Here is a 23,563-nt window from a genome sequence, read left to right on the forward strand (position 1 = left end):
TGGTGTACAAATGTCCAAACTTGCATAGAAAAACCGGTAAATAAGATGATTCTTTCTCAGTTGTCATCAGTTTGTTTGAAGGCAATACTCTTAAGTATTGCCTTCCAGTGAGATGGAAAAATGCCACGTGATTTTTGTGCCCAATCATGTATCACAATTATAGAATAATCAAGTTAGCAGTTCACAAATAACTGATGGGTTGAAGCAGAAATAGTGCAAATTGCAAACAAGTAGATATGAAACCTGGTTCACTGAAGGCCTGAAATCAGGAACCTTAATGAATAAATGCTTTTTCAGTGAATAATTTGGCCATTTCTAGACACGTGTTTATGAAAGATTATATATTTGTAAATAAAAAATAATCCCAAATATTGTAAAATAGAGAACACTCATTAAAGGAAATCAACTCAATTATCTTTATAATCTAAACGTATAGTTTACCTTTGCAAATATTTATTTTTGTCTTCATTGCATGTGAATATGCAAGTTTAGCTCTTTTCTGAATGAATATACAATGGCAGATGTCTCTCTAATCGCTGCTCTATTCAAACATTAATTGGTAGAACATATGTAGAATTCTACTAGTCTGAATAGGTATAGGATAGCAGCAGTCTTTTTAATCACATCACTATTCAACTACTAATTGGTGTGATGATTAAGGGACATTAGAGGGAGCACTTTGACATCTGATTCTTTGAACTGATGTCTGCTCAGGCTGTACTGTAGTCATCATGGCCAGACTGATTTCTTAAATAAAACGCTCTGATTCCCAAATGTGGAAAATATTGCATTAGGATCTATTGAGGTGATTAGGGAATTTGAGAATGATTCTTTTATTTAACTAGTGATTGACTGTATATGCACAAACTATTCTTATGAATAATACATGGGTTACTGAGTATCAGAAAGAGCTGAGAAGTAACATCAAGAGATTTTCTCTTTTCTCATAGTGTCAATAATTAAATATTAATACACATTTTAAAATGTACCAGTTTAATCATTTAGCAGTCAAATTCCTACTCATGCATTTTTTAGATTAACTAATTACTCTGCGTTTTCTCGTATTGATACCATATGCTGGCATTTATAACCATTTTACTGCAATAAAGTGGTTTGCATGTTTATATATGATATAACTTATACTTGCTCTAAGAAATGCATATTATAATCCTTGAATTTGCTGTTTTATTTTAGTTTCAATGTCTTAAGGTATTTTCATTGGGATATCTCAATAGCTTCTAATTTGCTTAACTACTACAAATTAGTGCTTTTATGCACATTTTCTGTGTATTAAATTGTGAGTACTAGCTGATGGCAAGTTATACCAAATCCTTTTTTAGTCCTTTGCAAAAGGTTCCTTCTTACCTTGTGGCTTTCCTGGAGTGCTGTGCAAAACCACCTCTGACCTCTTAACTACCTCTGCTCAGAGTTCTTCAGGTTTGGTGTTCTTCAGATTTGATGTTGGATGATTCCCCTTCTTACAGAGCAGCACTTACCAAATATTTTTAGTTCCAGGTGTATTTCTGATCTTAACCATTTCAAAACTGAGGTGTCTCAGAGTAGCAAATTGTTTGGTTTTCCACATACATATATGATAAAATGAAAAATGCTTGTCTGCTGCAAATGCTGAATTCTACGTAAGTCTGAGCAACTCATTCTCCTTCATTAATGCTGAACAGATCAAAGAGTAGATATAGGACCAGAAGCAATCTTCACTGTTAACTTCAGTTTCTGCTTAGCCTTATATTCTTTTAGATGTGGATTTCTGTATGTGCACTTTCCTGTGGTTATTGGATGGAGATAAAGGTGCCTTCTTGTGCTGGTGTATTGGAAAACAGAATAAATAACAAGAAGACTAGTTTATCTTTTTTTCAGCCCCTCTACACCCACTTATTTTTTCTTTTGTAAACCATTGCCTATACTAAAACTTACACTGCTGTTTTGCCCCTTACTTTCCTCTTCTAGAATTTCTTCTTGTATAGTGAAAGCCCCATCTTCGTTCTGTTTAGAAATCTGTAAAATTAAAAATGATCACGAGCTTTAGGTTGTGAAATTGTAAGTGCTTGAACATCATTTCTTGGAGAAACCTGTGCCATTGTTAGCCTGTTAGAAATTACTCACTTCAGATATATTTATATTGCCTAAGTCCTGGAAGACATCTGCTCACTAGAAGTAAAAGGAGTTGAGAGACCAATTTCAGTGTGAAGGAAGTAGTATAGCTTGCAGAATGCGTATTTTAAGCAGGGCTGGCAGCACTGTCAGTATTATGTTGCACTGAAGTATTCATTACAAGACCCTGCTTGTAGTTTGTCTGCAACTTTGCCATATATTTGGACAATTTTCTGAGTACCAGTCCATTAGTTCTTTTATGCATATTAAAAAATCAATCATATATGCATATCAAAAAATCACTTGATTTAAGTATGAATGAATAGGTCTGGCAGAAAAGCTTGGTTTTGATCTTTTCACCAATCCTGATAGCATTATATTTAAAAAGCACTAGCATCCTCATGCTTTGAAGCAAGGATGCGTAGCAGGCTTGGGATTGAAAAAGTATGTTGGTACAACAGAACTGTCCAGAAACTTTGAAAGCCTTATCTTGACCAGTTTCTGTTGCAATTTTTTTACAATGTATGGTCCTCAAATGGAGAGTAATTAACTGCCTCATCACTCACTGCTCCTTTGCTTACAGTAGTGTCCTGGTTTCAGGAACTTCTAAATTTTTGGTGGTGCATCTCAGGAATGATTTGAGACTTTCATAATGATTTCTTCGTTGTTTTATAAACTGATATATTGTTTGATGATAGTGTTGAAAATAAACATAGTATCCCATCCAGTATTGATATCAGAAATAATGTTTTTGGGATTCTTCAGTATGCAATGATTCTAGGTACTCCTTGGTACAAGAACTTTCCTTATAGCATGTGTGCTTCATATCGATGAAATGGGAAGTGGTGGGTGGTCCAGTGTCTGGAGCTGTGGTGTTGCCATGTTGAGGCATATTCCCTTTCTGCCTGTGTGTCTGTTCCAGCTCTCTTCAGAAAGCTGCATGTATGTGTTCTCTGCAGTCACTCTTCCATCTCCAGTCAGTCCTGTTTCATCAGCAAGTATCTGGAACAATCAGTCAGCAAAACTTTCTGTTCCCTTCTAATACTGACAACATGACAACAACCTACTGTTGCTTAATTCCTAGCTAAAGTGGAAGAGTTACAGATTCTGTAGAACTAAAGATCCTACCAAGTGCATTCCAATTGAAAATTCTGAAGTTGTGATTCATATCTTTTTGTATTTTCCTTTAAAAAAATAAGTTGAAGATTTCTTGTTCATGGACAATGTGAGAGGAATGTTACTAACATGGCTACATCAAGTAAACAAATTAAGAAGCATCCAAATGACTGCCTGTATAGTTGCATTAAAGGATATGCACTATTCAGGAAAGACAAACATAAAGGTGAAGTGGTTTATGTTAATGCAACAGACAGTAAAAAGATAGCAAGGGTAAAACCAAACCTTTATGGATCAAAATCACTTTAGGAAGGGTAATAAACTTGTTTTTAGTATGCTGAGAATATGCTGTAGAATCTCTACACAGCAGGTTTAAATTTGGCTATGGCTGTAGATAGAAATCAATCTCATCATAGAATCACAAAAATGCTGGTTTGGGAGGGATATTGAGAATTTCTGGACTGGGACAAAAATATAGCTAGAGTTTTCTGCATGGATATTTGTATAACCCACTTCTAAAGGCATATGATGTTGGAGGCTTCTCATTCTTGTTAGTGTTTAGTCAATGCAACAGCATGTTTTTCTACAATATACTATGTTTTATTTGTTAAAGATCAAATTGTCATCTTGTCCTTCTCCTACTTGCTGAACAATTGATGATTGTTCTCTATAAAATCTGTTCTGTTAGAAGATCCCTGTTACATATCCTTCCAGTTTTCTATTTTCCTTCAACTTTTTGCTGGTCATGTTTTCTAAAACTGTTATTTTTGTTGCTTTTCTTTAGACTTTCATTTTCTGTATCTTTCTCTAATTGTGATGATGAAAAATTACCCAATTTTTCAGCTGGGACTTAGATAACACCAAGCACTAGCAGTGCTTGTGCTGTTCATTTATACTTAGGAATTTATATACTTAAGAATGTGTCATAGTTTCCCTGCTTTTATGATTTTGATTTCCAGGCCATGGGGGAGACAAGGCATGATCCTAAAGGTCTGTTAAGTGCCTGTTTTTTGTTTTCACTTTGCTCAGGTATAGTTTCCCTTTGTGCATTTCTGTCAGGGTTTGCCCTCTTTCCTGCTTTCCTTTAACTGATCAGTATATCTCTCAAGAGATCTCAACCTGATCCCTGTATCTATTGAAATTATACTTTCTGAAGTTCACTGTCCTCATTCTGTTACCCTCACAACTATCTATACTTGGAATTGGTTGTAATGCTATTAGAGAGGTAAGTCATTGTAAGACACTTTGACTTTCTATAGACAGCCTGGAAAACCACAGATCCCAATAATGGTAGGGTGTGGGTATTCTTTGATGTGGTAACTGACAAACTTTGTTAGTAACAGTCATTAAATCAAAAAGGCTAACATGAGTTTTTAAACAGTATCAACTCTTACTAATTCAGTTATCAAGCTGAATGGACTTTAGCCTTAAATTTAGCAAATGCGGGAAGTGGTAGAATAGATAATCACAGAATACAGTGTTCATCAAGCTTTTTTAATATAAATTCTACAGAAGAATTACAAAAAATGTTTTATTATTTTAGAAGATAAACTCAGAAGTTAAGAAAACTATTTAGATCTTTGAACTGAACAGCTCAAAGACATGAATTTTGAGTTTGTTATTAATTCAAATACACAAAAGTTATTCAGAATTTGCATCCCTGCTTGTAAAGAAGAGTTTCAGACTGAACTGGAAAACACCTTCAAAAAGAATGTTAAGAGTATGAGGATAAGAATTGAAATTGAACCCATAAGGAATCGAAAAAAATGGGATTTATGGGCAAAGCAGGAATTACAGAGAGAAAAGTAAGAACTTTCAAAAGTCAAGTTGAGTCACACCTGACAAAAGAAATTAAAACAAATAGTAAAAGGTTATTCAGTTATATAAAACAAATAGTAAAAGGTTCTTAAGTTATCTAAATTAAAAGAAATAAAAGAACAAGAAAAGCCTGTGTGAAGATAGGATTAAACATCTTAGGGTATTGTCTAAAGTCTTTGTAAGTCATTGTCCTAAGTTCAGTAAAATGGGGGTAAAACAAGGGGTGGCTAATGGGAAGACAAATGCAGGAATGGAAATTAACCCAGACAGGCCAGAAGGAAAACTTGGATAGTTTCATCTCTGAAGTCAAGGGGACAGAAAAGTGTCCGTAAAAGTATCATCAGCAAAACTAACATGTGAAATTACAGGCCTAAGATTAAGACTTTTAAATAAAGCAAGGTGTATGTTATGGTGCTTGATTAAAGAATAGCCAATACAGTTGATGTATGTTAAAATACGGAGAATTGATGGGCAACTAGAACGCTTTTAGTCTCATATCAGCAGCATGCAAAACTTTGAAAACAAATTTTGAAGCAATATTTTTTTAAACACATTAAGGTAAATATTAGATGGAATAAGACACATTGAGCTTTAGGGATAGATCATGATGCACTGACAAGACTTTTTTTTTTTTTGCCAATTAATAATGAAATATCATCTGCTTAGATAAGAATAGTAACATGGATAAGGGACTGGCTAGAAAGGTAATGGGAGTGAGTAGTGCTTAAAAAAGAGCTTCTAGGCTTTGAGCAGAGCTTGTTGAAAGATGAGTCTTCAGATTCATACCATTTAATATTTTCATTAATGAGCTTGACATAAATATTAGGAGCATGTTACAAGAAAGTTGACAGGCACTGTCAGTACAGAAGGAACTAGAACATCTTAAAGAACTGTGACACTGAAGTTTAGAATAAAAAAAAAAAGAGTAAATTTAATAGTGCAGTTAGGAGGCTGTACAGCCAAGGGCTGAGAATAAGAATGACTAGGAGCTTAGTTGTTGGAATTAAAAGAGAAGATGATTTAGAAATACCAGCTGATTGGAGGATGTTGGTTCCATCAACTGGATGACAAAATCTGAATGTGAACTGAATGTAAAAGCAAGAGAGTAAATCTGATCATCCAATTTGTCACTTCCAGTCTCCCAGTCTCCTATATACTTTAACATTTTGGATCATAGGTGTCTGACATAGCATGCTCAGTTACTCGATAGACTTTCTGTGCCGACTGCTAACCTGTTAAGAGAGGATATTCATAGTATGTAGAGTAAATGGCTTTTAAATCACTTCAGATGCCGTAGTGATGAGTGTCATTGAAATGTTTGTGGGGAAAAATAGTTCTGCCATTAAGTAAGGTTTTGAATAGTGTGCAGTAAATAAGTGTTATTTATAAGCACAAGTGTTGAAAAGCTATTGATTAGGTGAGCACTCTGTTCTGTCTTCCGAGTCAGGCAGCACTTCTGTGTAAAATAGCATATGATCATATCATTAAAACTGGTGTTTTGCTGCATACACGTGAAGGGGACAAATCAAGTTTTGAAACAGCAAGCCTTTTTTAGGCATTTTTGAATTTAAATGCTTGACTTCGCAATGCCTGTGTTTGTTTTATGGTGGCCTGTATCATCACAGTTCTGCTGTGTTCTCCAATCAGCTTCGTTGGAGAAGTATTATATGTAAGAGAAATATATATATTTATATAAGTAGTAGTACCCTTACTTCAGCCTTTAATTTCTACAAACATTACTGTGGGAATGAAGTTAATAAACGGATTATGTACCTGAATATTAGCGTCTCTCCTTCATTTACCTATGTTGGTCATTTGCGGTTTCTCTTCACTACATAACAATTTGTAGCTGACAGGTGTAGACTGATGCTGTTAAATGTCTTTTTAAGGTATATGCTCTGCTGTGTGTGCTTTTCACTTGCTACTGATACTCTGCTATGCAGACATCCAATTGCTTTGAAGCTGATTTAGCTATATAAAACATTCCCAAGTAATAACACTGATTTTGATGCCCTTCATAAAGATACATGTTAACTGAACATGTTCTCCATTCTGTAGGGCTTCATCACAGGTTGGTCCTTAGCTAAATTATGTAGGCTTTTTTTTTTTTTTTTGCTTTAGCATTTCTATTTCTTGACCACCCTTCCAGGACTCCTAATATCCTTAAAGTTTTAGTCCCTTGGATAAACATTATTTTCATCTCAAAATTAAAAAGACATTTCTTTCTCAGAAGTTGTCATTGACTGTTGGAAGGAGTCTTTCATTGCTGTGCAATAAAAAAAGACTGTCAGGGAAACTGGCTTACTATCTGTCCTCTTGAAACTCAGTCTAGCTAGTGCTGAGTCATCAGTACTTTGTAAAGTATGGACCTAATGAACACTTGTTTCTAACTTTTGAAGATTGAGCCCAGAAAACCTTTTTTTAAAGAAAAGGTGGTGAGAGGGGCACCTTCACTTTCACTTTTGTCACATCTGAAGTCATTAGAAATAATAGATACTGAAAATTTTTTAAGATTCGATCTATAAGCTTTAGGAACAAACTTCACTTCCTTAATAATCCCACTGCATATTTGACAATGCTTGGATACTTTGCTGGACATTTTTCCTATCTTTTACAATCTGGAGGCTACCTACTATCTTTTCTTTAGTGTAAAGTTTTCAGAAGCAACTTTGCAATAGTGTTAGTAGTCAATGAATCTCAGCCAGTAATGCATTCACAGTAACTATGTAGGAGTTGAGTGAATGTAACACAATTTCAATTGCATGAGAAATATTATTTACATTCTATTTCTCAAAGATTGTAACAGTAGTAGTATTACTGAACAGCAATAACACACAAACCGCGTGTGTTTTAACAGAGTGCATGAGACAAAGGGGCAGTGCGCACCAGAGTGTGTGGCCATTTCTTGTGCTGGAAGAATAGTCCTGTTATTGGTTCTTTCTCTGGAGTTTTTCTTTCTCATTGATATTTTTCTCTGCATTTATTTGCTAGTGAACAGACAAACAATGCGGGTAGGATCTTGCCTGTATTTGTAGCAGTAAGTCTGAAAAGCTCAGTTGGCACCAGGGCTCTAGAAAAGCTGTGGAGAGGTATAGGGTGTTGCTAGGCAACACCGCATGGCCACAGATAGTATTTTTCTTTTAATTTATTTATTCTTCAGTTTGAGTGCATCCCGCTTGGAGCCATTTGGGTAATAGTTAAGCAAGCACATGGAAATCAAAGGGCTGCAGGAGTGGAATAAAGGAAGGCAGTATAAAAAAATAAGAAAGGAAAAGCCATGACACATAATGAAACGGACCAAGAAACATGAAATAATTAGTAAGGACTAGGGGAGAAAAGTAAACAAGCATGGGGAAACAGAACAGGAGAGGAAAAAAATGAAGTAATGAAGGAAAGAAGAAAAGAAAAGATGGAGCACTACTGAAGAAAAATTTAAAATTGAAAGCTCAAACAGTATGTACACAAGGGAAACGGGGAAACTGCTGCATAAGAATAAGAATTAAAAATTGGAGATAAAAATGGCTTTGAGAAGAAAAAGGAGAAATTTGGTAGTTGTGTTAAAAGAATAATGATTTTTTCTTTTTGCTTTGCAGCCACCCTGCTCTTTACTATTGCATATGTGCAAACAGAGCAATAGTAGTAGTGACACTCAGGAGCTGGGGACTGATTAATAAGTCCAATAAGTTTTCCAGAGAGCAAAAATACTTTAAAATAAGTGTTTCAGTGTTATTTAGAAAATACTCAGCATGTCTGTTTGAAAATAGCATTTTCAAAACTGGGTTATTGCATTTTATTGTAAAGTGTGGATGATTATACTAAGCTCTGGTTGCGGGGAGGGAGTGGGTTGTTCATACTCTCCAAGTTCAACTCATTAAGCAGGGACAGGTCTGTCCTGTGCAGTATTCTGGGAACTAAAAGCCTTCACTTGTAATAGTCAGCCACTTCTAGACTTGAGAGTGGCATGGCCATGTGAGGAAAATGCTGTGACAGAGCCAGCCCTGCTGAGAGACCCAGTTTATTAGCTTAGGAGCTGCGCTACCTAGGCCAATGGTCATGAGGAGCACTGTTTGTGGGACCTGGACTAGACTCCTTCAAAGCGTGCTAAGCCTAGCTCATACCAAGGAGCCTTGCGTCACACTTTTCTGGTGAATCTTGGCTCCGTATGTCCCTACTTACTTGGGAATTGCTGGGAAGGTGCTTGCCTAGTGCTTTGGGGCATGCTTGTTATTGCTCACCTCAGCTTGAACACAGCAGTTTTTGAGAGACTGGTAAGAGGGGGAATACAGCAGTCTGAGCTGTCTGAAGGCAGGCCAGAAGGTTTTGGGAGAAGCAAGCTATTCAGGTTGAGACCTGAAAGCTTCCAAAGGAGTAAAAACCTTGTAAAGTAGGCAGTAAATGGGACACAGAGCTAGAAGAGTGCATAGTGCCATACCGAGGTATTAGGTTGCTTAGATGCTTTTCTCCCTGAGGTGGTAAATGAAACAGAGACCTGAGGCTATATATTTATCCTGGATGTTGTTTTCAAGCTGCATGTGAATAAACAGTGTTACAGCAGCATTCTCCTAATGGTCTTTGTAATGCTCCCTATGAAAAGAACTTTTGAATGTCCTGCTGACAAATGTAGCTACACATAAACCCTGTTCATTTCTGTGTATAGGAAAGGTCTTGTTCATGTAACTTCTTACAGAAAAGAAACTGATATTGTTTATTCCCTCAAGCTTGAGAACCTCCCAATACAAATTTATTAAAGATGCATGGTATCTTATTCAAAGAAAATTACACTTACTTGAGCAGTTTTCCCTCAGTTTTGATTATCTATGTGTGTCTGTAAATAGATGATACAACAGATGGTGGTAACTTTATAGGGTCTGCAACCATTGTAATAGCCCCATACCTCTGATTTTCTGAATAGTTTTTGAGAGAGAAAAAATATTTTACATTGTACAGCAACAGTGTTTGTACTGTTTGTTGTTCCCCCCTCCTCAAGACTTGACTTTCCACCTCCTTAGCAATGAGTGTAAGCTTTCATTTTGAGTAACTCGACTTGATGCATCGTATTTAAAGACATGTAATCGTCTTGACTGTTAAATAGTTTTGGCTCCTAGTGAACCATTTTAGTAGTTCTTTGTGCATTTTTATACACACTTTCCAGTTTCATGTTTGGGTTTTTTTTTTTGCGCTTCCATTTGTTTCTTCTGACTTTGTATATATTATAGAGTGTATATATATATATAGTATATATATATTTTGTATATATTATAGAGTCTGAGGTCACTGTCTTACTCTATGTGGACCCTAGAGTGTTACTATAAGGTTTTAGATACCAGTCAGTGATGAACATAGTAAAGAATGCATATAAATGTATTTTCATGATGTTTTTTCTTTATGGTATTTAAAAAAAAAAGACAGTGAATTTTCCTCTGACTTAACTATTTTAGATGGCAATTAATATAAAATGTATTTTAAATACTTGGCTTTCCTGAACATCTCAGTACAAGGGCATATCTTTTGAATCTCAAAGAAAATTGATATAGAGGAAGAACTGCAGCCTAGGGTTTTTTTTCGGAGATATGTGATTGTCAACTCACTCACATGTCTTCTTGTGACATGTCCTGCTATCATCTACAGTTACTTCAGAGTCAACATGGAGTTTAAAATACAAGAGCTGAGGTAACGTTTTGTTGGTGTTTGCATATGGCGCTCATAGTTTATGAATGAGCTTCAGATTATTTTAAGTCAAATCATTCTTTAGTTTTTCGTGAGGAATAATATGGATGGAAAATCAGATATAAAGTGCCAGCATATAACACAACTGCACCAGTGTCTTGATACAAGCATTGTGCTCTACTGGCTGGAGCCTTTTTCCTAATTCTTATTCCTTTGACTTGTGTAGATAGTTCTCATGCAAATTTAATGTTTCCAGTTATTCCTCTGGGGAAATCTAGTCTCAATTTCATATTTGACTTTGCCTGTGGTAAGTACCCTCAACTGTCACATGAGGAAATTTGTTTCATTGCTAAGTCATCTTTTATGCTGTGATACTGATTTTCAGGTAGTACAGTAATCCAGAATAGAAGCACGTACACTCTTTTCTTGGTAATTCCCCAAGTCGGAGGATGGGATCTCAATAGTATTTTTTGTGGAATTGTTTCAGGTTTTTGCAAAGAAAACTTGGAGGAAGGATGCTCCAAGGACTTGGCCAGTGAGCATTGTGACATATAACCACATATGGTTATGTCAGGAAATATCATCAGTCACAGCCACTGAAGTATTTTTCATGCAGAGCTGTCACTGCTTTCTTCTACTAAGCAAAGCAGAGGATGGGATTTTTCCCACCCCTCCTGCAGGACAGAAACATTGAGTTGCTTAGAACCCAGAAGTCATAGATCCTACAGTGTTCTCTCTACATGAGTCTGGTCCCTAGGTACTATCACCAGCTCCTCTGCTCTTGGCCTTGTATTTAGCATCTTTTCAGGCTCTTTCCAGGGGACTTGAAAAAGACTATTTTATGTACATCTTTTAGATGTTGGAGAGAATTAGGAGTACACCATTTAGTAAGTAGTACATGGAACATGGTTTAGTTGGTGCATTTGTTTCTATAACTGTCAATAGAGACACACAGTCTGTAAGACTGGGAGAGAAGGACCTTGGCAGGACCTTGCTATTGTCATTTAACCAGCTGGCAACTAAGCACCACACAGCTGCTTGCTCACTCCCCCAACCTGGAGAATCAGAAGGGTAAAAGTGAGAAAACTTGTGGGTTGAGATGAAGACAGTTTAATAGGGAAAGCCAAAGCCGCACACAAGAGCAAAGCAAACCAAGGAATTCTTTCACCACTTCCCATCAGCAGGCAGGGGTTCAGCCATCTCCAGGAAAGCAGGGCTCCATCATGCATAACAGTTACTTGGGAAGAGAAAATGCTTTAACTTCCAACATCCCCCCCTTCCTTCTTCCTCCAGCTTTATATGCTGAGCATGACATCCCATGGTCTGGAATATCCTTCTGGTCAGTTGGGGTCAGCTGTCCCAGCTGTGTCCTCTCACAACTTCTTGTGCACCCCCAGCCTACTTGCTGGTGGGGTGAGAAGCAGAAAAGGCCTTAACTGTGTGTAAACACTGCTCAGCAATAACTAAAACATCCCTGAATTATCAACACTGTTTTCAGCACAAACCCAAAACCTACTGCCATACTAGCTACTATGAAGAAAATTAACTCTATCCCAGCCAAAACCAGGACACTTGCCTAGTCAGTTCACATAGTTATTTGGGAAAGAAGCTTATGCAAAATCATGAGAAATAGCTTAGGCAGATTAGCTTCTGCAGAATTGGTTGGGAAAATTGTGTCCTGTTGTATTTTATTTTTAATACTGAGGCAACTACAGGGAGCATGGTGAACACAGAACCATGGAAGAAAATGTTTTGTTCTGGCACTTCTGAAAAATACCCTTGTTGGAGAATAAAATGTGCCTTGTAAGAGAAGAGAAGTGGCATTTTGTGCTGACGAAGCAAGCCTGCTACATGTAATTTTATTTTATTCCTCTACATAGAGCTGGACTGCATTGTTTCAGGATGGTGTTTAATCATTTTATTGTAACTAATTTTTAACAAGCTCTTATATTTAATAATTCTTTAGCTATGCATGAAACATAAGAGGGATCCTGTAAGTTGGTACTCCCAAATATCTGGGGTTAATTCCTTAAATTCTTGGTCATTTGGCTTCTAAAAAAGCAGGGGCTTTTGGGTATGTATTTTTTTCTTATGCTCTTTGTTGAAGGTCAAGAACATAATCTGTTCCTTGGGAGTACAGTTCTACCTGCATTTTAAAGATTCTTCCTTTTTTCCAGGTTATGAGCTCTGTAAATGTTAATTCTCAATATGAATCTGGTCTTTACCTACTTACTCTCATTTTATTTAATCTCAGTGAGTCAGGGGAATATTTGCCTAAGCAGAGCAAAGAATCTCAAGGGAAAAGCAAGCTAGGTTGAGGTATGGGAAAGTACTGGGAGGGGAAGGAGTACAGCTTTTGGGATTTTTTTTTTTCGTACTCATCTTTACTTAGTTATATTTTCACTGTCAGGTGAAAATAGTATATTTAGAAATTCTTTGTAGAGCCTGTGTCGCTTTACTTAGACTTCATGCTCTTAAATTAAATTGTAAATTTATGCTATGGGTACTGAAGAATTGGATAATTCGGTCATCAAGAATAGGTATTAGACAGGATCTTAAACTTCTGTGAAGACTCTCATGTAGTAGTGCTCAGACTGACCAACAGGAAAAAGGCTGCATTGAAAGAGAAATAGTATATAGACGAAGCTTGTCATATTCTAAGAGATGATGTTGGACTCAGTGATCTTAAGTGTCTTTTCCAACCTAAATGATTCTATGTGTCTATGTGTATTGTTCATTGCTACAGAGCCCTATCCCATAGAGGGAAGCAGTCTTAAAAGTGTCCCTTCAGATGCAGAGGGACCTGTAGCTTGTTGCCAAGTCCTCCCATTCATCTACTGATCAAGTTTGATGTTTGCTCTAGGAAGAGAAGGAAAAAGTGGGAGAGGCAAAGGTTTTCCTTCCTTTTTATTTTCAAAGTTTTCTGTCTTTTAAAGCTGAGTCACAAGGGTAGGAGTGTTATAAAATGTCCTCTCTAGTGGCATCACCTGCATTCCCTCTCCTTTATTATTTCCAGCTGTGCCTCTGCTGTCTTGCATATCTTTTGTAGCTTTTAATTATTTTCTTTTGAGTTCTTTGGTCTACTGTTCTTTGTGTTGCATGCTTGGTCCTTTCAGAATGTCTTTTCTCATCTTCCCTGTATCACTACTATCTGATTTGTTATCCATTGCCAAAACACGTGGTGTCTGCATCTGCTCTGACAACAGCAGGTTGAATGCAAGCAAGATACCATACCCTTATGTGAACACGAAGGCTGTTATAAATTTGCCATTTGAAATTTGTGCGTGAAACAGCATGAAAAGGAAGTTAGCAGAATGCCATCTCAGATTGGAAGATGTTTCACAGTCCCAGTAAATTTGCAAACTAAAGTGTTATGTATGTTTAACAAGTAATTAGCTTTTATATAATTACCTGTCTTTAAGGATTAAGTGCACCATATTTTAAACAGGGAAAACTTTAAAAAAAATCCCAAATTTTCTGCTTCCACTTCAGAATTCCCAGTTACATTCATAGTATTTCTGATAATTAATAACAAGAAACCACACTTGTAGTTTCAGAAACTATCTGATTCATTGGAGTTTCTTGATATCAGTCCTGTTTTAGAAATATATTCCTGTTTGTGGAGAAAATGTGATACTTGTGTTTGAGTTTGCATGTGCACTATTTTCAGTGCCTTAAAAATAATATTCCTCTAAAAAAAACCCTGAGAAAAATTAATATGGTTATGCTAATTAGGCATTGATTACAGCCACCCACAACTCTATTTAATATTTTTTCTATTGATTTTTTTTTATTTGATTACTAACACTTAGAGGTGGTTTTCTGTTGGAAGTCTGCTATTTTTGATGTATTAACATCTATATTTTTCAAAGAGCCTGTCTGGCCAATGTGGCTGTATCAGATAATGAAAAAATTGTTATAACAAATGTTCATGTATTATGAATGACATACTGTCAAACGTTATGTAAATACCTGAGGGCTCAATATACTTCCTGCAGATATTAGGAGTATGTACGTATTAAAAAAATACCTATTTATCTCTTGTGAACAGCTGGTCAGGTATGAGTTTTAAGCTGCTTTCCCCCCTGTTTGGAATAAGAACCCCTTGAGAATGAGTCACAGCAAATAGGAAGGAGGAATTTAGTAAGTAGATATTGCGTAGATTGTAATATCTTACAGCTAGGATCAAACAATCCTTTTACTTGTTTAGTTTTTAAGAATGCTCTTAGATAAAACCCTTTGGCAAATGGCATTGGCTTTGTTTCATTGCTCAGTGTGAAGATAGTTTAAGGGGGCTTCCTGTATGGAATACAGCTATTTGCTACTGAATATCTTTAATGAATTGTAGCACCAACATTAAAATAAATGCAATATATGCAAGTCATTTTACCCTATAGCAGATGGGTGCTTAAGTCTGTGAGAGAAGATCAATGGAACCATTTAGCTTTTTGTGTTGTTTCAGTGTAGAAAGACAGTCTGTTCCAAATCAAGAGAGAAGTCTGCTAAGAATATTTAGGTTTCATTGGAATACAGCACAGTATTATATAAGTTTGCATCAAAAGAAGTAGATGTGCTATTCCAAATTCATAACAATTGTCTATTAGTCTGTTTTTAATAATTTTTCTTTGGCATGTAATCCTGTTTAATTAGATTCTACTCTCTCTGTTGTTACAAGATTCCATAAACTGGAGTCTTATATACCAGCTGCTAAAGCAGGAGTTACTGTCTAAATGATATTCACAATGAGTATTTGGAAGGTTTACAATTATACCCTTGCTAATAAATTGTGCTATTTTCCCCAACAGTTTTAAGTGCTAATCTTTAGAAGGCATTTTAAAATTAGCTAAAATTCTGTCAAGAGATTTACAAAAATTGTTAGCATGGAGATAATTATGTCACAGTCCTTGGACTCCATCTCTGATTGTGTGCATAAATCAGAAAATGTCAGCTGTGTTTTCCCTTAATAATTATCCTTGCAGCAATATATTACAGTTTAGATTACTATTATAATGTTGCTTTAGGTTTATAAAACACAAGTTAGTTATTTCTAAAGTTTTCTGCTGATGAAATAATTCATATTTCCAGAATAACAAGTGATTATTGGTGTTAACATTTTATATATATATAAAATAATATATATAAGTAGATCAATATAGAAATAAGCTTTCTACACTTTTTATATGGTCCCCTGAAAAAGACAGCTTTTTTAATTACAGCTTTGTTAAAGGAGAGCACTTCTACAGTAGGGCCAAGATTTTCAAAAGAGCTAGCTAATGTGGTCAGCCACGTGGCATGTGTGGGACTTGACTTTTTCAGGAGCTTTTGGACCAAAATTTGAGACTTTTCATGCTGAATCTGTACAAGGATGTAGGTACTTACAGTAGATTCTATAGGTCTCCAACAGTTTTGGCAATCTGTTGCTGGAGCCTACCCCCTTAAAAGGTTGATTGAAATATCAGAGGGAGCTATTACATCCTTCGGAATTTGGACCAAGTTGTCTCATTTTAAACACACAAATCTAGGTACAAATACATGTAATATCCACATTTTAAAATTTAGCTGCATAAGCATAGAGAATTAAGACACAACTACTCTGTAGGAACCTTTTTCATGGATTATAAAAGGGAAAACAGGAGAAAAGTGAATTTGTTTTAGCATTAGCAGCAATAGTAAATACAAATCGAACAGGTGAGAGCTGTTCCATTGTGGAGGGTTGACCCTTGCTGGATGCCTGGTGCCTACCAAAGCTGCTGTATTACTCCCCTCCTTAGCTGAACAGGGGAAAGAAAATATAACGAAAGCTTCATGGGTCAAGATAAGGCCAGGGAGAGATGAGTCACCAATTACTGTCACGGGTAAAACAGACTCAACTTAGGGAAATGATTTTAATTTATTACCAATCAAATCAGAGTAGGATAATGGGAAATAAAACCAACTCTTAAAAACACCTTCTCCCCACCCCTCCCTTCTTCTTGGGCTTAACTTTACTCCCAGTTTTCTCTCCCCACCAGTGGTGCAGGGCGATGGGGAATGGGGGTTGTGGTCAGTTCATCGCACGCTGTCTCTGCTGCTCCTTCCTCCTCGGGGGGGACTCCTCACACTCTGCCCGTGCTTCAGCATGGGGTCCCTCCCATGGGGTGCCGTCCTTCAGGAACAGACTGCTCCAGCGTGGGTCCCCATGGGGTCACAAGTCCTGCCAGCAAACCTGCTCCAGTGTGGGCTCCTCTCTCCACCGGTCCTGCCAGGAGCCTGCTCCAGTGTAGGCTTCCCACGGGGTCACAGTCTCCTTCGGACATCCACCTGGTCTGGTGTGGGGTCCTCCATGGGCTGCAGGTGGAGATCTGCTCCTCCGTGGGCCTCCCTGGGCTGCAGGGGCACAGCCGGCCTCACCATGGGCTTCACCAGGGGCTGCCGGGGAATCTCTGCTCCGGTGCTTGGAGCCCCTCCTGCCCCTCCTTCTGCTCTGACCTGGGTGCCTGCAGAGCTGTTTCTCTCATATTCTCACTCCTCTCTCCAACTGGAGTTGTGCAGTTTTTTTTTGCCCCCTTCTTGAATATGTTCTCCCAGAGGTGCTACCACTGTTGCTGATGGGCTCAGCCTTGGCCAGCAGCGGGTCGGTCTTGGAGCTGGCTGGCACTGGCTCTATAGGACGTAGGGGAAGCTTCTGGCAGCTTCTCACAGAAGCCCCTCCTGTACCCCGCCCCCTGCCTACCATAACCTTGCCGTGCAAACCAAAGACATCCTTCTTTCAACTGCTGTACGTTCCTTATGTTTAATACACAGAGAACATTTGACAGTAAGAATGTGAGATTTACTTTCACAAATGTTTGGAAAAAAACTCAAGCGTTCTAAGAAAATTTCCTAAAACCATGTGAAAGCAATGACTTCCAAAAACTCATCAATCCTACATACCTAAAAACTTCTTTCATGGAAGAAAGACAGTATTTTAAGTATGGCTTTTGATTTGGCAGTGTATCAACCAGGATGAGAGATCTACTCAACTTCAGTGTTGCAGACTGCCTTAGAATCTTAGAATAGGTCTTACACTGTTGTCAGATCAAAAGGTTTTATTTCTCAACTATCTCAAAATGTGTGTAAGACATTATCTGTAATACTAACACTTTTGAAAGTCTTATGTGAAGTATTTGAGGATAAAGTAGCAGGATATGGCTTAGTGGGACCCATTCTTGTTTGACTGAATGGAAGATTTAAGGTTGATTTCAATGGAACTGGGGTTACTTCTTTTATCAGTACTGTATCGCAGAATGGGTGAGTTTGAGTTACGATCTTCTCAAAACTCTGACCCTTAGGCCTGTCATGGCAGAGCAGAGGCAGCGATGCTTTTGTCATTTAGGGAGATCCTTAGCGGTGACAGCAGGCAATAGGCTGCTTTTGGTTTCTGAGCTACTTTTGCAAAGTTTTGCATTTGACCCAAGAGAATCAAGAGATGAAGAAAATCAAGAATTGCTTTTCAAATGACAAAGTCAAGCAAAGAAGGCTTTTCCGTCAAAGACAAAAACATCTACAAGAAAGCTAAAATTGATGAATGTTTAGAGATGTGTTTAAAAAAGTACAACTTCAGTTGTACTTTTTTGGACTAGAGTGATTATTTATATTCTCCAGTTGTGTGAACTAGCTTGTTACTTCAGTGAGTGTCAGACAGTAAGAGTATTTTGGACTTGGTAGTTGCTGACTTTCCTCAAACTGTTAGAACATTATTATAAGGTTTATGTCATGATATTATTATATATCACTTAGATATCTGAAAATATAGAATTATGAGCACATAGTCCTTGCTACCAAAGCTTTCAGTTTATTAACAAGAATAAATTGCAGTAGGAAAAAAGTCATATATTTGTGGTTATGGGAGGAAAAACTTTTCAATTTGGTCATTAATCTTCCTTCTTCCTCATCTTCATCCATTCATCATTCACCTTTCTCATTTCTGATTAGATGTTCCACTAGTATGCTATGTGATGCCACAGATATTTGTGGATATCCAGTGTACATCTCCCTTTTTAACAGCTATCATGTAGTTTTAGTTAAGCTCTCATATGATAAGTGAGCCATTTGTATATATAAAATGTCTTCCCCACTCTCTTGATTTTTTTTTTCGTTTAAAAACTTCAAAGTATTTATGCTAGAATCCTTTAAGAAGCAGTATTTAAACTTCTGTGGTATTTTGACATGCAATGGTGATTTGACTTATGATGACTATGTCCCTAATTGCATCTCCATACTTATTTTTCCTCCTGAACTTCTCAAGGGTGATATTTATTTTAGTATCGTACAGCACTATATATCTGCCAACAGTGGTAACATATAGAGTACTATGTAATTATTGAATTCTAGACTTTATCTATACCCACAGAAAATCACTTGGTAGTAAGCCACCAGACCCACTTTTTTTCATTGCTTGTGTTTTGAATTTTTTACTTTAGCTGCTGCTCAGAATGAAACACCTGGGAGTTTAATTGCTCATTATACTTAAATCTGTGAAGTATTATGGGCCAAAACATAACTGCCCTGTGCAAGATGATTATAGACATTAATTTGGTAGCATGTATAATAGAATGAGCACAATTTTTGCTACTGATTTAATATTTAAAAAGCTCACCCTGGTCATGGTCTACCAAAGTTTCATCATTTCTCAGACATATTCTTCAGAGTATTCTTATGCTCACAATTTCATTCATATTGGTAGCCTTTCTTATAAACTGATAGCCTTCCAGGTGATCTACAAATGTAGTGTGCGAGCTGATATGCAGACCCATGAAAAGTGACATCTATACACCTGTAGCTATGCTTATATTTGGTATTTCAGACACCCTGTTCTTTTTCCCCTGGGAGGATTTAACATACTGTTTTGGATGATTGCAGCTCTAACTGCAAAGCAGTGGATATGATCAATATTTGCTCACACTCCTGTTTGCTATGCATGCAGTAACTGATGACATAGTACTATGAGGTCATCTTCCTTCAGCAATTTGCATCTGGCTCAGTTTTTAGGTTTTTTTTTCCTAACGGTGAAGTTACTTGCTCTCCCAATTGCTGTACCTTGGATAAGAGCTATTTGGTTGAAAGTAGCTGAGAAGGATATTGTCCACAAACAATTCTCAGAAATGTTAGAAGTAAGTTCATCTTCTTGTCAAATTAATTGGTACAACATCTATTATTTGAGTCTATAAAATTTGTTCCATTTTTTTTTTCTGGGTTATTTATTAATTTTCTCATTGAGTTTATAGTTGAGATGGAATATTTGTATGTAAGGCTACATGATCACAGGATTTGCTTTAGATATGGGCCACCTTTATGGCCCTTCAGCTGATTAACATAGTATGGCCTATATGGACAAAGAAGAAATACCAGCCGAACTTAATCTTTTCAGCATTTTCCACATGGAGAGCATCAGTTACTTTAGCTTGTACAATATAGAGAAGATTTAGTTGTGTTTGATAAAGATTTTGTGTGCTTTGGAACCTCTGTCACTTCTGCATGCTTTATACCACAAGGTCAAGAGAAATTAACTGCGTGATGCTCAGATTTTCTGAACCAGTCCTGACATGCCGGTGGCATTGGGTTGTTAAAACATGGGCTTTCCTCTTTTGGCACTTGGAGCAATATTCCAAATGGTGTTTCCTTTGGTCTGTTTTCCTGAAGGATGGGAGGTTTGATTTTCCTTGCACAGATACTTTCTGTTTAGTACTGATGAATCAGGAATTCTTTATTAATTAGTATTGTCGATTTGGATTCCTTTTGGGTATTTTAAATGACTGACCTGCCTGTATGTGCTTGGAGCTGAAGATCAATGTATGCTGATCTAAATAATGGAATACTTCATTGTAGAGCTTCTCTGTCTTTCTCATGTAATCCGTTTGAATTTTTGAGTAGGATTTTGCTGTACAAAGGACAGCTGATTGTAATATAAACAAAGAAAAAAGATCAGATTAGCTGTGGAATAAGATTTACCACTCATACTTAAGACATGCATAATTTTTTTATAGGGGAGAGAAAAGACTGCAGAAGTCCAAATGTAGCTTTGTTTGTTTCTCCTGCTCAGAAATGTATTGTTAAAGCATTAAAACTTTGCATTAAAAAGTCTGCAATCTTATTTAAAAAAAATGATAGTTTAAATGTTAATTGGACATGCTAAAACTATCTTGCTAGGTCATTTACAAATATCTAATTATTTCCTTTCCAGTAATGCTTTTGTAGCCTCAAATGGAATGTAATTATAAAAAAAAAAAAAAAAGAATCAATGCACCAAAGAAATAACAATAGGTAACTTTTATTGTATTTATTATAGCTGTCTTTAAGATGTGGACTTGAAAATTTATTCAGATATTAAAAACTGTGAAAGCAATATGACCAAATAATAGCATACATTTTCTTTAAAGCTACTGCATAAAGAGCCTGACAATCCTGCCTTCAAGGTTGTTAGCAATAGTAACTGTTATGCGTGCAAGTTGTGTTTCTTTTACACCCATATGGCAAAATTATGCCTCCCAGAGGTAAGTTTTGGTATTGGAGAAAGGTGCTGCAGAGCACAGGGGTAACCTAAAAGCCTCCTATATTGACAAAGCCTCAAGAGAATATAAAAATCCTATGGATGATGCAGATGATCAGAGAATTCTTGTTTGCTGGTATTTCACACTTGCTCTGCACAGATACAAATTTCTGTACTCCCCAGCATCTTCTGAATCAATTTTACTGCCTTTATGGGAGCAGAAGAAAAGGATCAGCACTCTGGAGTAATGGAACCAGTCACACATTTAATAATAATTAACAGAATATAGAAAACTTTTATTTCATTTATTGTCACAAAATTGCTGGCTTTATATTAGAACTACTGGTGAGCTCTAATCTGGAAAAAACATTAAGTGGTTGAGGTGTCTATAAAAAATTAATCTTTTCAGTTTCTGTTGTGTTTTAAAAACTAAATTTAATATGAATGAAATATGATTCCTTTGTTCCAACAACACTGCCTGTTTCATTGGAACAGAATTTATAACTTTTTATTATAATTAAAAAATGCACGCTTAGGTTTCTATTCTCATCTCTGTGTTCATAGTAGCTTTGTAGCCTCACATACTGATAAAGGAAAACCTAATTTTTTTCTCAAAGAAGAAAAAAGTAAAAGTTCTATACATTTCATTATGGAACATTTATAAGATCATTTACCATGACAACCGTATAATAAGATTCATGTTTACTATGTTTCTGAGTTCTCAATGTCTTTTTAATGACTCCTGTGTAATTAAAACAGAATGCATAATTTGAGGTTACATAATATAAATCAGTTTTGTTTGCATGATATTGAATAATGTTAATACATGTACGATATACTGTTTAAGAGCCTTACATGGATTTGTCCATTTATTACAGAACTGTGAGAAACTAGAAAATAATTTTGATGACATCAAGCACACGACTCTTAGTGAGCGAGGAGCACTTCGAGAAGCAATGAGGTAAGTCTGGGTCACCATAGCAACAGTCACAGATGTGGTAAAGAAAGAGTCATTCTTCATTATTGGGGGAACAAATGAGTTCATTGCCACCATTCAGCTCTATTCTCTAAGGTATTAATTTGTCAGTGGAGAGGCTTCCCTTGAGGCTGTACTTTGGTTTTGAAGCTGCATAAATGTTAAGCCTGACTGCACAGTAAAAAACGTAAATGTTTAATTTGTTATTTAAAATGCTTAAGGGGTGCCTTGCTTTATATTTATACTAAACTGTGAGTGAATGAAAATATTGTTCATCTAAATTCTGTAAGTGTTAAAAGCAGTTGTACGATGCTGTTTGAACAAATGTGTGTTTGCTTTTAAATTGGATTTGATTTTTATGTATGTAGTTCCTGTGTACTCTGATTTTATCACCAGATTTACATGATTTTGGTTTTGCTAATGGAATATTAAAATCTATCTGGTCCTTCATATATTGTAGAGTGTCTGTTTTGCTTAATATCCTCATATCATTGCACTTAATGCTTATTAGAAAACGTTAAAGCAGTGCTTCATTTCAGTTGCCTAGTATCACAGTAACTTAGACTCGCACTAGCACAGTAAAAAGTAAAACCAACAAAAAATATTGAGGAGAATCTTGAAAAACTATTGTACCCACTTTGATTGTGTTCATAATCCCTTTAAATTTATGGATGTGTGTGAATGACTTTATTTGCATGACTGACTTTATGCTCGTGATGCTCTTGTCTCATGTACACTGCTATGAATAAGTGTTTGTAAAGGTATTCTGACTTGAAATGCAACCTGCCTCTTGCTTATTACCTTCAAATTACATTTTTTCCTTTGTGAACATTTCAACTACTAGGGTTGCAAATGACTGTAAAAATCATGGCATTCGCCTTTCTAACTGTGATTTGCTTTTTGCTTGTTTTGCTTCATACATTGAGGGTTTTCTCCGTATGTGGTTGGTCATCTGCATACGTAAATCTCTTGTGAGTGGAAAGTGATTTAAAATAAAGATTTGGGGAACTTTTGGCAATGAATGGATTTCGTTGCTGCTTTCCTGTAACAGTGTTCCATGGGTAGGTTTGCGGCATTTTGCGATACATGACTCAGCAGAGTTAATCTTTGAAAAACTTGGGAGCTGACAGCTCTTTGGTGATAAACATTTGCTAGCAAAAGGAGCTTTGGCATTTCAAAGGTCATGTCCCTGTTACAAGGACTGTGTAGAAGATTCTTATGATTCTATGCCGTGCATACAATAAAAAACACTTTACTGTCTCATAAATTTGTATCCTGGCTATTTCTGCTAGTGTACAAGCCATTCTGAGAAATAGTTATTGATTCTGAAGTATGACAGATATTGTGCAGTGCTGTAATTCTCTTAATTG

At 36.5% G+C, this 23,563-nt stretch overlaps 1 protein-coding gene across 2 annotated transcripts in view; it reads left to right on the top strand.

Annotated features, from left to right (window-relative positions):
* The window catches only part of DPYD (dihydropyrimidine dehydrogenase), a gene marked incomplete at both ends in the record, with an annotated part of 369,496 nt that overhangs the window by 26,466 nt on the left and 319,467 nt on the right, over positions 1-23,563 (top strand). For both annotated transcript variants that reach the window (XM_082002991.1, XM_082002992.1), the window contains one exon: positions 22,096-22,178. In XM_082002991.1, coding sequence (XP_081859117.1) covers positions 22,096-22,178 — 83 coding nt within the window. The remainder of the gene's footprint in view (positions 1-22,095; positions 22,179-23,563) is intronic.

Source organism: Phaethon aethereus, assembly GCF_964289735.1.
Source record: "Phaethon aethereus genome assembly, chromosome: 8".
In the NCBI taxonomy this organism is placed as follows: domain Eukaryota; kingdom Metazoa; phylum Chordata; class Aves; order Phaethontiformes; family Phaethontidae; genus Phaethon; species Phaethon aethereus.